The 13,087-nt window shown below is 35.9% G+C and overlaps 1 protein-coding gene and 1 long non-coding RNA gene across 2 annotated transcripts; both read right to left on the bottom strand.

The window, feature by feature from the left end:
- Positions 1–7,120: 7,120 nt before the first annotated feature.
- On the bottom strand, positions 7,121–7,632 carry LOC140856366 (uncharacterized). The gene is made up of 2 exons (XM_073253474.1): positions 7,300–7,632; positions 7,121–7,198 (listed from the first exon to the last, which is right to left on the bottom strand). The coding sequence occupies exons 1-2, from the start codon at positions 7,606–7,608 to the stop codon at positions 7,121–7,123; spliced, it is 387 nt and encodes a 128-aa protein (XP_073109575.1). The 5' UTR covers positions 7,609–7,632.
- A 380-nt stretch (positions 7,633–8,012) lies between these two features.
- Positions 8,013–8,948, bottom strand: LOC140857747 (uncharacterized). Its single transcript, XR_012141218.1, has 3 exons — positions 8,823–8,948; positions 8,210–8,738; positions 8,013–8,107 (listed from the first exon to the last, which is right to left on the bottom strand). It is a non-coding gene; the product is annotated as an uncharacterized lncRNA (long non-coding RNA).
- Positions 8,949–13,087: the final 4,139 nt, after the last annotated feature.

Below are 13,087 nucleotides of genomic sequence, written 5' to 3'. Positions count from 1 at the left end.
TGGGCCGGGTGTTACATTCTCCCCCCTTCAAATAATTTCATCCTCGAAATTAACTTATATTGTTTGAGATATATTCTAAAAATATATATATACCTGTATCATGTCATTCTCACGCTTCCAATAATGTCTTACATATTATTTATTTCTCATGATCTTGTTATAACAAAAATTATTTGAAATCTCAAACTAATCCCTTCTTATTGATTTCTCAACTTTTTGAAGAACTGTAATATTTTGGACTTGTATTAATATATCACCGTTATTTGTCTAATACATTTCCACTCGAAATTCATAATTATCTCAGACTACCTTTGATAGAAAAATAAATAAAGATCAAACATCGGGCACTCTTCACAATCATCGATTTCTTTCTTCTCTTGACCTTCCAACAAATTTTATATGTAGACTCTCATCTTAAGAAAACCTCAATCTTCTATATAAGTCCAAATAACAATATTAAATTTTTAAAAAAATATGAGATCTATGTCACGGCATTCTAAGTTTGAACTAATATCAGAACTATCAAGCTGTTAATAAACTTGAGATATCTAGAATTTCTTGGTATTATCTACAATGAAGCAACCTACTGACAAAAATTATCCGGCTATAATCAGATTAGATCAAAATTTATAGCATTCTTTCCACATCAATAAAATTATTCCTTATTTGCAACTAATGTATTCTATAATATCTTTTGAATCAAAGATTAATATTTCTAATCAATTTAATCCACCATACTTTTGCTGCACACTCTGATCTTAATTTATCAAATTATATAAGTCTATCAAAGATAAAAAAAAAATATGCTTATATGTTAGATCAATCCAGGATAGATTCAACCTTCAAATTTAACTTAGAGCAAAACTTTAAGTTTTTTTATCTTTACTATCTATTGGGCATAGCATATCAAAATTAAATCTTCATCCACCTTCCATGTTTGAACTTATTACATAAGCTTCACCACTCCTCAAGAATCCAATATGTTTAAAATTAATTTGAGTTAACCTTCGATTTATTTTACAATCATTTAGATAATTTCTAAATCAATCTTCTTTTTTAAAAGAATTAATTCTAACTTGACAAACTAGGAGAACTCAAGCCAACATCCTTAAGTAGAATCAACTTGATTATTTCTTATAGAGCTCCCTTCATCACAATTCTTAATATTAATCAATAAATCCATGCAAAATCTTGTTCCTTGTATAAGTCATTCAAAATTTAACACTAACAAGATGTCTTAGTTCAATTTAAAAAAAAATCCAAACTTTGACTTGAATAATTAATACACTTCACCATCTTCAACAATTACAAGAAAAATTAAAAAAAATCTAATCTAAAGATAGTAATACGAATTATTAAAAATTTCATCATAACCTGTATATCATACTCTGATAAAATAAATTTTCTTCTTTAATTTAACAATAATATCAAAATACTTTTGATCCACTTAGAAAAGTAAGCTTTTGAGTTGAAATTCAATGCAACTTGAAAGATCAAAGAATCATATTCAGAATATGATATTTTGAGTAACCAAAGATTTTACTAAGATGTGTATCTCATATTCTCATAATAAAATTCAAATATATTTTTTTATTTAAAATTGAATTTCATATATGATCCTCTTATAGGTTCAATGCTCAAAAATATTCCTCTCTCATATGATAAAATTTCTTCTTAGACCATATCCTTACTTCCTTCTGATAAATTTAAAATTTGTAATGCTCAGATAATTAACATCAAAATCAAAAAAGTTATCATGATTTCTTTCCATATAAGTTTAGCATTCCAAAATCATCTAGTATACTCAACATAACTTATCAATACCTTGCACTTCCTTCCAGGGTCAACTCTTCTTATATTCAGACCATCCTACTAATTGAAATCCAAGATATAACTCATCAATTCTATTATAGATATCATATGCCACTTATGCATAAATTTCATCTTAATATCTATTGATTTAAAATCTAAATATTAAATCTTCTCTTTTATATCTATCATGTTCCTCATGATCATAACCTAAGTTCAGATATCACTAAAATTATAATTCTGAATAATTATAACCTTAAACTCAAATACCACTTAAATCATATTTTCTAGTGATCATAACCTAAACTCTAATATCATTCTATCATACCTTTAATGATCATAATCTTAAACTCTGATATTATCAATCATACTTTATTGATTATAATCCTAAAATTTTGATATCACTTATATGACAATCTCTAGTGACCTTAAACCTGAGCTCTAGTACTGTTCTATCATATTCTCTGATATCACTCTGTCACATCCTATTGATCATGCATAAAGTTTTGATATCACTTCATAATCCCTAGTGACTTAAACTTAAGCTCTAATATCATTTTATCAAATCCTAATCACTTATATCATAATCCCCAATGATCATAACCTAAGCTTTATTTTTACTCTGTAATATTTAAATCACATATATTATAATCCTTAATGATCATAACCTGAGCTCTGTTATTACTTTGTCACATCCTATTGATCTTATATAAAGTTTTAATATCTCTTCATAATCTCTGATGATCTTAAACCTAAGCTCTGATATTATTCTATCATATCCTAATCACTTATATCATAGATCTCATATGATCATAACCTGAGCTCTGATATTACTCTGTAATATTCTAATCACTTACATTATAATCCTTAGTGATCATAACCTAAGCTTTAATACCATTCTGTCATATCCTATCACGTATATCATAATCCCCAATGATCATAACCTAAGCTCTGATACCATTTTGTCACGCCTCGAACCCAACATCCGGGTCGGATACGTGATGGCCGCACACTCCTTAGAGCAAGCCCTAAAGAATATGCAAGGCCAAAATAAATCATTACAATCTTAACATCCATAATAATTAATTTCAACAATAATTCATAAAATCTTGCATAATTACAAATTAAATTTCTTCAATCCTCTGATCAGGTACTATGATACTCTATCTATCCATCTGCTCATCCATAAATCTAAGCCATAGCCAATCATGAACGTCCTGTAACTCTAAGAAGAAAAAGAAAGATGAAGAGGTGTGAGCTTTACAGTCCAGAAAGAATTCCCATATCACACTGATATAATAATATAATCTAAAAATAAAGATAAATAATAAAATATAAAATTCGATGTTTAATGTCCAAAATAATGTAAATATCCATAAATTTTCTGTCTTGTTAAAATAGATGCATCATCATATGTTAACAGGTGAAACACTTTTATTCAATAATTATTTCATGTCTTATCTTTCATTTCTCCTTTCATAATCACATGATTTTTAACATTTTCTTTCTGGCTCTGGACTAACCAAGTCTATACCTCAGTCATCATCCGGATCGAATCCACTTAAAAAGCCTTTCAAGGCTGTCCCAGGATGAGCTTCTGCCGGCTGTCCCACGTACGAAAGCCCGTGAGAGGCTGTCCCAGGCATAAGCTCCTAGCGGGCTATCCCAAGCATAAGCTCCTGGCCGGCTGATCCACCTGTAAGTCAGTGGGGGCTGTCCCAGGCATAAGCTCCTGGCGGGCTGTCCCAAGCATAAGCTCCTGGCCGGCTGTTCCACATGATATCATATGCAGACAATCATCTCTTCATAACCCTAATCAAATATAAAAATCATATATGGAGAAAATTACTCAATAATCGATCCTAATGACACAAATCTAGGACCTCTCTCAGGATTAACCAAAATTAGGATTTGTCTATGTATTAGGATCCTCCACTGATCCATAAGACTTTTAGAGAGAAAAAATTCATGAAGAGAGAGAAAATTCTAGAGAGATAAAGCAGAGAGAGAAAGTGGAGAGAAAATCTTCGTATCCTTCAAATAAGATAATCATGATCGAGATCATCAGAGATCATATCAGGGTGACTTAATATGAATTAACCATGATTGATGTTATCAATTTCAAATATGGATTGGATCGGGATCTGCACGAATTTTGAAGCAATCTCTGATCATCATATTTTTATCCCAAGTTTTATCCTAGAGTCCGTGATGCAGTTAGAGAGAGAAAGAGAAAGATTCTAGAGAGACAAAATTCATAAAGAGAGAGAAAGGTCTAGAGAGAGAAAATAGAGAGAGAAAATGGAGAGAGAAGGTAGAGAGAGGAGAGAGGAAAGAGAGAGAAAGGAGGGAGAGGAGAGAGAAAATTTCTCTCTTTCTTTCTTTTTTTTTATTTTTGTTTTCTTTTGTTTTCTTTTTCTTTTTCTTTTTCTCTTTTTCCTTTTCTTTTTCTTTTTCTTTTCCTTCTTCTTCCCACGGCCTCCCTTGAGCCGAACAGGGGACGGACGAGGGGGCTCTAGCTTGGCTCCGACGAGGGATGGCAGCATGGCCGAATGTCTGGCAGTAGGTGGAGACGGTGGTGGAGCCAAGGATGGCCGACGATGAGGTTCGGCTGGCAGGAGATTTAAAGAATTTGAAAAACAGGGGATCCGCCCCTTTTCTTTTTATTTTTCGGTCATTGGCCGATCACTGGCGGCCAAGACCTTTAGGGAAGAGAGATAGAGAGATGAGGGTCCGGTCTCGGGGATGAGACATCGCAACCGGCGGCACCGGTGGTCGGAAAAGAGAGGAAAGGGTTCCGACCGAACAGGGGTTTCCTGTTTCATGGAATTTTCAGCGATCCCGATGGCCGGTGAGGAGTCTAAAACCATGGAAAGAAAGAGAAGAAGGAGAAGAAGAAAGATTGAACCCTCACCTGAACTCCGGTGGCCTCTTCGACCTTTGATTTCCGATGAACACAAGAAGAGGGTGCCGTGGCTTCCAAGGGAAAAAGAGGAGGAATCAAGCTTGAAGATTGCCGGTGGAGGTTTGAAAGGGAGAGGGGATGCTTATTTATAGAGGATCCTAGAGTTTTAAGAGTCCTAGAACTCTTCTCCGATCGGGATTCATCAGATTTTTTTTTTTTTTTTGAACTGTGGGCTGATTCTGGGCCCAATTGGGCCGGGTGTTACAGATCCTCCCTTTAGTTGTTTAATTAGGAGTTAATTCAAGCCTAAATTAACATAATTTTCACAAATAAAAATATGAGTATGTACACAATAAATATTTTATATCAACCTCCTTGACATGGAAAAAGATAACTCCAATCATTAAAATGCAAGTTCTGTAAGCCACTTTATTGTATTCAACAACCAATATTGCTTTGAATAGACTCTTCCCCGCTAATGTTAGATATCATCTTTTACACCAAAAATGTTAGATATGATCTATTTTCCCTTTAAATTGAATTTTTAATTAATTTTTGATATTTTTAACTTCCATGTGTAATAGAGATAATTTGTTTTGTAATTTTCTGATTAGGAAGAAGTAAGTTTTTTTTTTGTCTGGAGTTTCCAGTGCCTTCGATGGAGGGGATTAAAGTTGAAATCAAGATTTTAATTTAAAAAAAAATCAAAATCCTCAGGAAAAAGACCCTGCAAGAAACCATAAAAATAATGAAAGGAAGTACCCAATCCAACGTTGTGCTAGTTGTATTTAGAATAAAGCAGTGGTTGGAATTTGGGTGCACCCCATTCCCACGATTTTGCATGGGAACCCAGCATTCTAAGGAAATGCTAAATCTCATGTCCCTATTTTTTATGGTAACCTTTAAGAACATCTCTTTATTTTTTTAATTTTTTAATTCTTTGATAATTTTGCCATTATATCCAAACAAGCGTAAGAAAGGACCTTAATTACTTAAAGGTCTCCTTAAATTGCAACACGAAAAGCTGGTCAGACCCACAAATGATGATTTGCCAGCTCCATAAGTAACTTAATTATATAAGTTGCACCAGTCCCTTTCTCATGTACTTGATGGACGCTATTCTTAACAAAAATAATAGCATAGTTTGATTATGTAAGTTTTTTGTTGGAAAAACGAAATTTGTGATAAAGAAATGATGGGACTTCATATCATAGTGATTGGAATTCTGTTGTCAAGAAATTTAGGCGGATATCCTCAAATTACGCTAGAGTTCTTAAAACAGCTTGGGCTTCCCAAATCATTATAAACTATGCTAAAAATAGTAACTATTAGTTAATATATGTTTTGGGAGTTTAAATTTTCAATTTAAATGTAAAGAAACTAGAAGGTCACAGCAACCAAGAGGGTCCGATTCTACATATTCTCTTGTTAAATTAGCATAAGCATTGTTATAATATCTATTTTGAGTTTTAAATAAAAATAATAATTATATTTTAATTTGGACCTTCCTGATATTAGTAGTAAGGAATGTCCTCGAAGCCATCTAACATGATGAAAATGGTATTTTAAGATATTTCATGGGTACCTCTTTGACAGACGGTTACAAATACATAGAAAGTTATTTCATGCATGACCTTTGGGCCAGAAAATAGTCTGCAAGTCCCACTAATAGATTGAATTACTGACACTACAGGAAAAATAGTCATTAACGATGCTATTAATATTATTTTACGATACTTTAAAGCGTCGCTATTTAGCTTTACGATGCTTCGAAAAGCGTCGGCAAAGCGTTGCCTATGTAAGAGTGGAGATGAAAAGCGCCGACGCTTTTTAAAAGCATCGTTATTTTTTAACGATGCTTTAAAGCGTCGTAAAATTTAACATTAACGGTGCTTATAAGCGTCGTTAAACTTGTCTTAACGACACTTATAAGCGTCGTTAAATATATTTTTAACAACGCTTTAAAGCGTCGCAAAATACAATTTTAACGGTGCTTTTTAGCATCGTTAATGACTCCGCGTCATCCACTCTACCAAGACGCTTTTCGAAGCGTCGGCTTTTTTGTCTTTAACGATGCTTATAAGCGTCGTTAAAATAATTTTAACGACGCTTATAAGCGTCGTTAAAGGTTTTAAGAGAAAAAAAAATACAGGTATTATCTACAAAAAAAAAAAGAATACATACATTCCTGTACGAAATTATATCAATTATTCGAACATAAACCTGTACAATCACCACATTCACACCTGTACAATCACCACCATTCACACCAAAAACAAACTTAAATAGAAAATTTAACCAAACCAAAAGATAATATTTTATATAAATAAAAATAAAGTACTAATCGTCCATTACAATCAAGAGTAATATAAAAAAATATAAAAATATAATAAAAATAAAATAATATCAATCTGCAGGTGGGTGGTCGTCGTTGTCTCCACGTGACGTGCCGCTATCTCGACGGGTGCCTGATGTGCCAGGAGCCTACAAGAAACATATCAAAAGCATGATTTGCATATCTATAAATAAAAATATATAAATCATTAAATTAATATAAAAATATATATTTAATATTATGTGTTTACCTGAGATGAACCATACATCTCTAATAAAGATGTAAGGCGATCAATCTGTCCCCTCATGGCCTGCATCTCGGCACGGCTCTGTCGCATCTCCTCCATCTCAGCGGCACGACTCTGTCTAATCTCCTGTATCTCCGCCTCGAGTCTGCGAACGCGTGAATCCTGAGCATCTGCTGCAGCATGCTGCGTATATCTACTAACCTCAGATAACTGAGTGGGGGTGACTCCTACTCCATAACCCCTCACTCGGTCGTAGCGCTCTGGTCCCATCAACTCTGTGAACACCTCGACCTCGATACGGCTCTGCCGCATAGATGCTGCGGACTCGTCGTCACGCTCCGCAATGAGAGATGTAGCCCTCTCCTGTATTTTTTTTGAAAACAAGAGTTATACATTAATAGCTAATAAAATTAAATTTAAATCATTGCAAAAAATATAATATTAATAATATCATACATATAAATCTCTCGACTCATCTTGAATAAAAGTACCATCCTGATGAGTATGAGTCATCCGGTAAAACTCCACTTATCCGGGTTCCCTCCTATGCTCATCCTCCTACACAAATAATTTCAATTTTAAGCAAACAGTTATAATAATTTAAAAAAATATATGAGTATCATGATACAGACATGGTCCACGATACATAATGATATTAGTTATATAAATATTTCAACATAAAAATTTAAAGTTAATTATGAAAGTTTAAGGAACATACAAACTCCTGTCGGAGTCGTGCATAACTCTTCGACCCCGATGTATGAGGAACAGACTGAGCTGCTCGTGCAGCTCTACCAATAGCAGAATAAGTCTGTAAAATAAAGTAAAGAACTTGTTATATATATAATATATAATAAAAATCAATATTTTTATAAAATATTTAGGAAAAAAAGATAATAAACAGATAATATACCTGTGCCCTCTCGGAGAACCAATAATGAACCAACTCCATCCACTGATGAGGGGGTACATCAGGAGGACAATTCCTAGCAACCTCCTCCTCTGTCATACCCTGTCTCATATAGTCCTTCTTCAATTGTGCTCTATATTCTTTCCATTTGCGGTTGAGAGACTTCATTACAAAATCATGAGTGGATGGAGGGAGAACAAACTTGCTCTATAAAAAAAAAAAATTAAATGAAATAAATTATATAAATGATTAACAATTAATATACAGTATGAACATCAATTCATTACCTCTATAACTCAAAGGAGCTCAACTTTGTACGTTGGAAGTATGTCATTCCATTTTGCATAGCCCAACGGACATAGCTGAGGCCTCCGAGCAACAGTCCCCAAAAATGAAGTCAATAAGCAGGCAGCTTTCTTAATTGGCTGACCTAGCTGATTGCACTCCACAACAATCCTCTCGCCCTCACGCATCTGCCACACATCTCGTACTACTGTGGGTCCGCGTCTGGGGCGTACTCTCCCGGATCCATCTGCAAAAAATACATAAAAGTAACTATATCATAAATATACATAAAATGAAATAAAAAAAAAATTACATGAAAGACAATATATACCCTGCACGTGTATCTCATCATCTGGCTGATGAACAGGAGGATCGTGCTGTGCTGATGATGAAGGACAGGGCTCAGAATGCTGTGCAGCTGAACTGGCCTCAGGCTGCTGTGCTGAAGAAGACGTACCAGCCTCTGTCTGTGAAAACTGGAACTGCACACCAGCATATCGTCACCTGCGACACATGATGTCACCTAGCATTTATATAAATAAAAGGTAGAATCAGTTAATATATGGAGTAAAATAATACAATAATTAATGCAAAATATATACATCATAAATAATTATTACCAGTAACAATCAAGCAGTAGTGTTTTCTTCGAATTCTGTTCTAACCAACGTCGTCGTAGCATTTAAATCATCAGCTGGCACAAAATTGTAGGGCATACATTGTGTATAAGTGTCATCGTCATCATCCTCCACTTGGTTTTCCATATCATATAAGTCTCTAGGTTTTGTTTTGATGACAGTAAACCAATCTTTATCTTTTGCGTCTTGTACATAAAATACTTGACGAGCTTGGCCCAGCTTAATCCAGATGCTTAGTCTTCATCAGTCACGAAGATAAGGATAACGTAGGCCACACAATATCAGGGTCCAGCCACATAACGAGCGCCACATGTCAGATAAGCAATCAATCAGGATTCATGAAACTATAAAATTATCCATTCATCAACCATGTATCACAACCTTAATTAATTGTACTATATAGAATGTTTAAAGAATCTTTAAAGAAATTGAAAATATAGAATGTTAAGAAAAGTTTGGTACATTGATCTTTAAAGTAAGATCAACAAAACTAACACTACAAAACAAAGTAAGATAATAGCTAAATATTTGACTTGAACTATAGACCGATTTAATCTAATCCTAACCTAGATATCATACTTCAGTCCAACCCAACTCGAATGATCTGTGAGGTCTAAAATTATTTCCATATACTCAATCAGACCTATTGAGATCAACGAATGGTTTCGGTTCGGGTCAAAATCAAGACCTAAGAATGAAATTGGGTTAAATTGAGGTCAACCATGCCCGGGTCTTCAATGGTTAACCACATTTGTCATAACACAAAGCACTTTGTAAACCTTTTTTTTTTTTTTTTTTGGAGCAAGTAGCAAGGAAGATGCAGCGGTGAAGGAACATTTTCGGTCCGCCAGACAGTGTTGTTGGCCCGATCCTCGCTTTGGAGGCCTACAGACACGCCACGTTCGCATGGCCTCCTTCCCTTACGTTGCCAGGCCCAGTAGGTGATGGCCCAACGTGAGCCATTCCGCTATTTATATAATATATAATAAACAATGATTATATTAAGTTTGATATAAATGCACAGCCTCCCTCCAGGCTGCCAGGCCTTTCCTTTCGGTTTTACTTCGCCGACTTCCGACGGTTCTTGCGAAGCCGAGGGGGAGAGCTTCGGCAATTGCGGGCCAAGAAATGATCGATGCGATCATGGCCTTCGTGTGCGTCGCATTGGGCTCCAGTGTCGTGGCGGCGATCTCCTGGCACCCGTGGAAGCGGAGGGTGGCCGGACGGCGGTGCTGCTCGGAGCTTGAGGAGAAGCCCCAGAAGCGATTCAAACACATTCTTGGTGATAACTCCTTTGCGCCTTTCAAGCATTTCAAGCGAGAGGGAAAGGAGAGAGTTATCTCAACTTCTTGTCATATGATTTCCCTTCTTGAAGATTCTTTTAGGCCTCTTAAATTTGTTTTTTTTTTTCTATTCAAAAAGAGATCTAATCTTTTTTCCTCGATTATAAATGTCCAACCTTTACCCTCTTTTGTGCGTTGAAGATTGGTTATTTTTCTAGCAAATAGAGAGTCGATCTTTTTCAAGATTCTTTAGGACCCTCACGAAAACACTTCGTTGAAGATTTAATTTTTTTATTCAAATAAAGATTTAATCTTTCTTCTGCTGTCTCCGATCTTTACCCTATCTTGTGCGTTAAAGATTTGATTTTTTTTCTATTCAAATAAAGATTTAATCTTTTTTACTCGCCTCTTGAAGATTCTTTAGGTCCCTCACGAAAACACTTGCGTTAAAGATTTGATTTTTTTTTTCTATTCAAATACAGATTTATCTTTTTTCCTTCTATTATAAAGGCCCGATCTTTACATTCTCTTGTTCGTTTAAGATTTGATTATTTTCTATCAAATAAATGTTTAATTGTTTTTCCTCTGTCATAAAGGTCTGATCTTTACCCTCTCTTCGCCGAGCCCTTATTTGGAGATTTCATGTCAATATTCTGTGGTTTCGACATAACATTTCTCAAACTAACAATAAGTGAGCTTCAAAACTCTAAAACATTCAAGAAAGCTGATACGGTGAATAATTTATATTTTGAAGTTTTCTTTGGTGTTGTGTGACTTAATATGCTAGGATTAAAAATAATTTTAATCTTTAGATATCTTATGTAGGTTGGCATTACTTTATTATTAGTACATAAGTTACTGTTAATATGATAATAACAACCAATAAAACTAATCTGAATTTTTAGACTCTTTTGTATGGGAGCGTTTTCCATGGGATTGTTCTAAATGGTGCTTAGCACGATTCATTATCTAGTGCCCTAGTGATTGTAATAATTCACCAATTTATCATGGAAAAAGAAAATCCCTGGTAATGTGAAAATTTTTCCTTCGCTGCCATTTCTAGGAAAAATAGTTTTTTTTCCCCCCATTTTTATTACTTCCTTTTGGACCTTTCAAAAGTTTTTCGGGTCTTTTCACCGAGAAATTCAAATATCAACTGAGATCTTACTTTTTCCGGCTCCTTTCCCCTCGCAAATTCCGAACTTTAGCATTTGACAAAATTATTCAACTTGTGACTGTGGCTGATACTTCAAGCGACAATAATACCGATAATTAGTTTCTTATCAGATCAAGCTTCACATTTATGAGTAATTTATACCCCAAAACCAATTACTAAGGCTACCTGCTTAATTCTGCTTATTTGAAACCAAGGGAGCAATATTAACATAATAAACATTTGAAATATCTGAAGAATGCATTTTACAATGAAGTCATAGTTACACTGCTCAAGGAATGTCTACCTGCTGGATCCCCAAGAACAATATGCAGCTGATCCAGAGAGAAAAACAACAGTTTACCAAAACAAGCATTCATTATAGAAATCAGTATATCCTGTATCAGCATCATCATCGTTCAGAATAAACATAATGCATATCAGCTCAGAGAATAGTAGCAAATCCAAGATGACCCCCCGATCATCGAGCCGCCACAAGCCGCTTGGGTGTCGGGGTGGCTGGGTCACTAGATGGGGGTGGAGGAAGCGGGGATAGGGGCAGGTTTTGATGTAAATGCGAGAGAGAGAGAGATGGTTTGGAGGATTACAGCGGAGCGGTGGCGGCAGCGGCTGTGCTAACGGACGGGAAGGGGCCGGGGGCGGAGATGATGGGGGAAGAAGGATGGCAGAGCGGTGTGAGTCCATGGTTCTAAAAGCTCTTAAGAAGAAGAGAAGAGGAGGAGGAAGAGATCTCACCTGACCACGGGAGCGAGGGAGACAAGGGCGAAAGGCGGCTTGGGACCGCACGGGAAGATTGGGGCGGTAGGACTGCTCTGAACCAGTGAACCGGGCACTGAATCTGGAAGCCCGTTCGATCGCCGGGAGGGGGGAGGGGAGGACGGCCGGTGCGGCGTGGACGGCGGCTGCGCTGCTGGCGGCGGAGATGGGGTCGGCGGAGATGGGGTCGGGTGGAAAGGGGCGGCAGTAGATGGATTAGGGCACGAAAGATTGGGGGTATTAAACGAACCTAACGACGCTTTTTAGCGTCGTTAAAAATGCTAAAAAAGCGTCGGTATTTTCTTTATTTAACGACGCTTTTGCTAAAAGCGTCGGCGTTGACAGTTTCAAATTTTACGACGCTTTTAAGCGTCGTTAAGAAACGATGCTTTTTAAAAGCGTCGGCAGGTCAGCGCAACCTGCCGACGCTTTCCAAAAGCGTCGGCAAAAAAAGGTCGGGAAATTCTTATTTTCTTGTAGTGTGAATACATGGTTGTGTAGTCTATATATATATATATATGGGGTGAGGGTTTTACTCTTGTTGTTAATCATTGGGACCAGACTGCTGATGGCACTCGCTACAAGCTGAGGTTCAAGGTGTTGCAAGTCTTCTCAACTTACCATTGATTTGCTGGAATATCAATGCTGTAGCAAGTATCATTGCCAGCTTCGAGGTTCCCCTTTGAGCCAATCATTCTAGTATTAAGATGGAAGATCTCACTAGTTTTGATCTTCAGTTCCTTTG

The sequence above is a fragment of the Elaeis guineensis genome, chromosome 1 (genome assembly GCF_000442705.2).
Source record: "Elaeis guineensis isolate ETL-2024a chromosome 1, EG11, whole genome shotgun sequence".
NCBI classification, from domain to species: domain Eukaryota; kingdom Viridiplantae; phylum Streptophyta; class Magnoliopsida; order Arecales; family Arecaceae; genus Elaeis; species Elaeis guineensis.
The sequence above is the reverse complement of the archived record's forward strand: the minus strand, read 5'-3'. Positions and strand labels throughout refer to the sequence as shown.

Bases quoted from the DNA above. Each gene is read 5' to 3' on its own strand.
- LOC140856366 (XM_073253474.1), bottom strand. From the start codon at position 7,608: ATGCGGCAGAGCCGTATCGAGGTCGAGGTGTTCACAGAGTTGATGGGA. The intron at 7,199-7,299 runs GTAAACACATAA...TGTTTCTTGTAG, and splicing joins AGATGTATGGTTCATCTCAG to GCTCCTGGCACATCAGGCAC.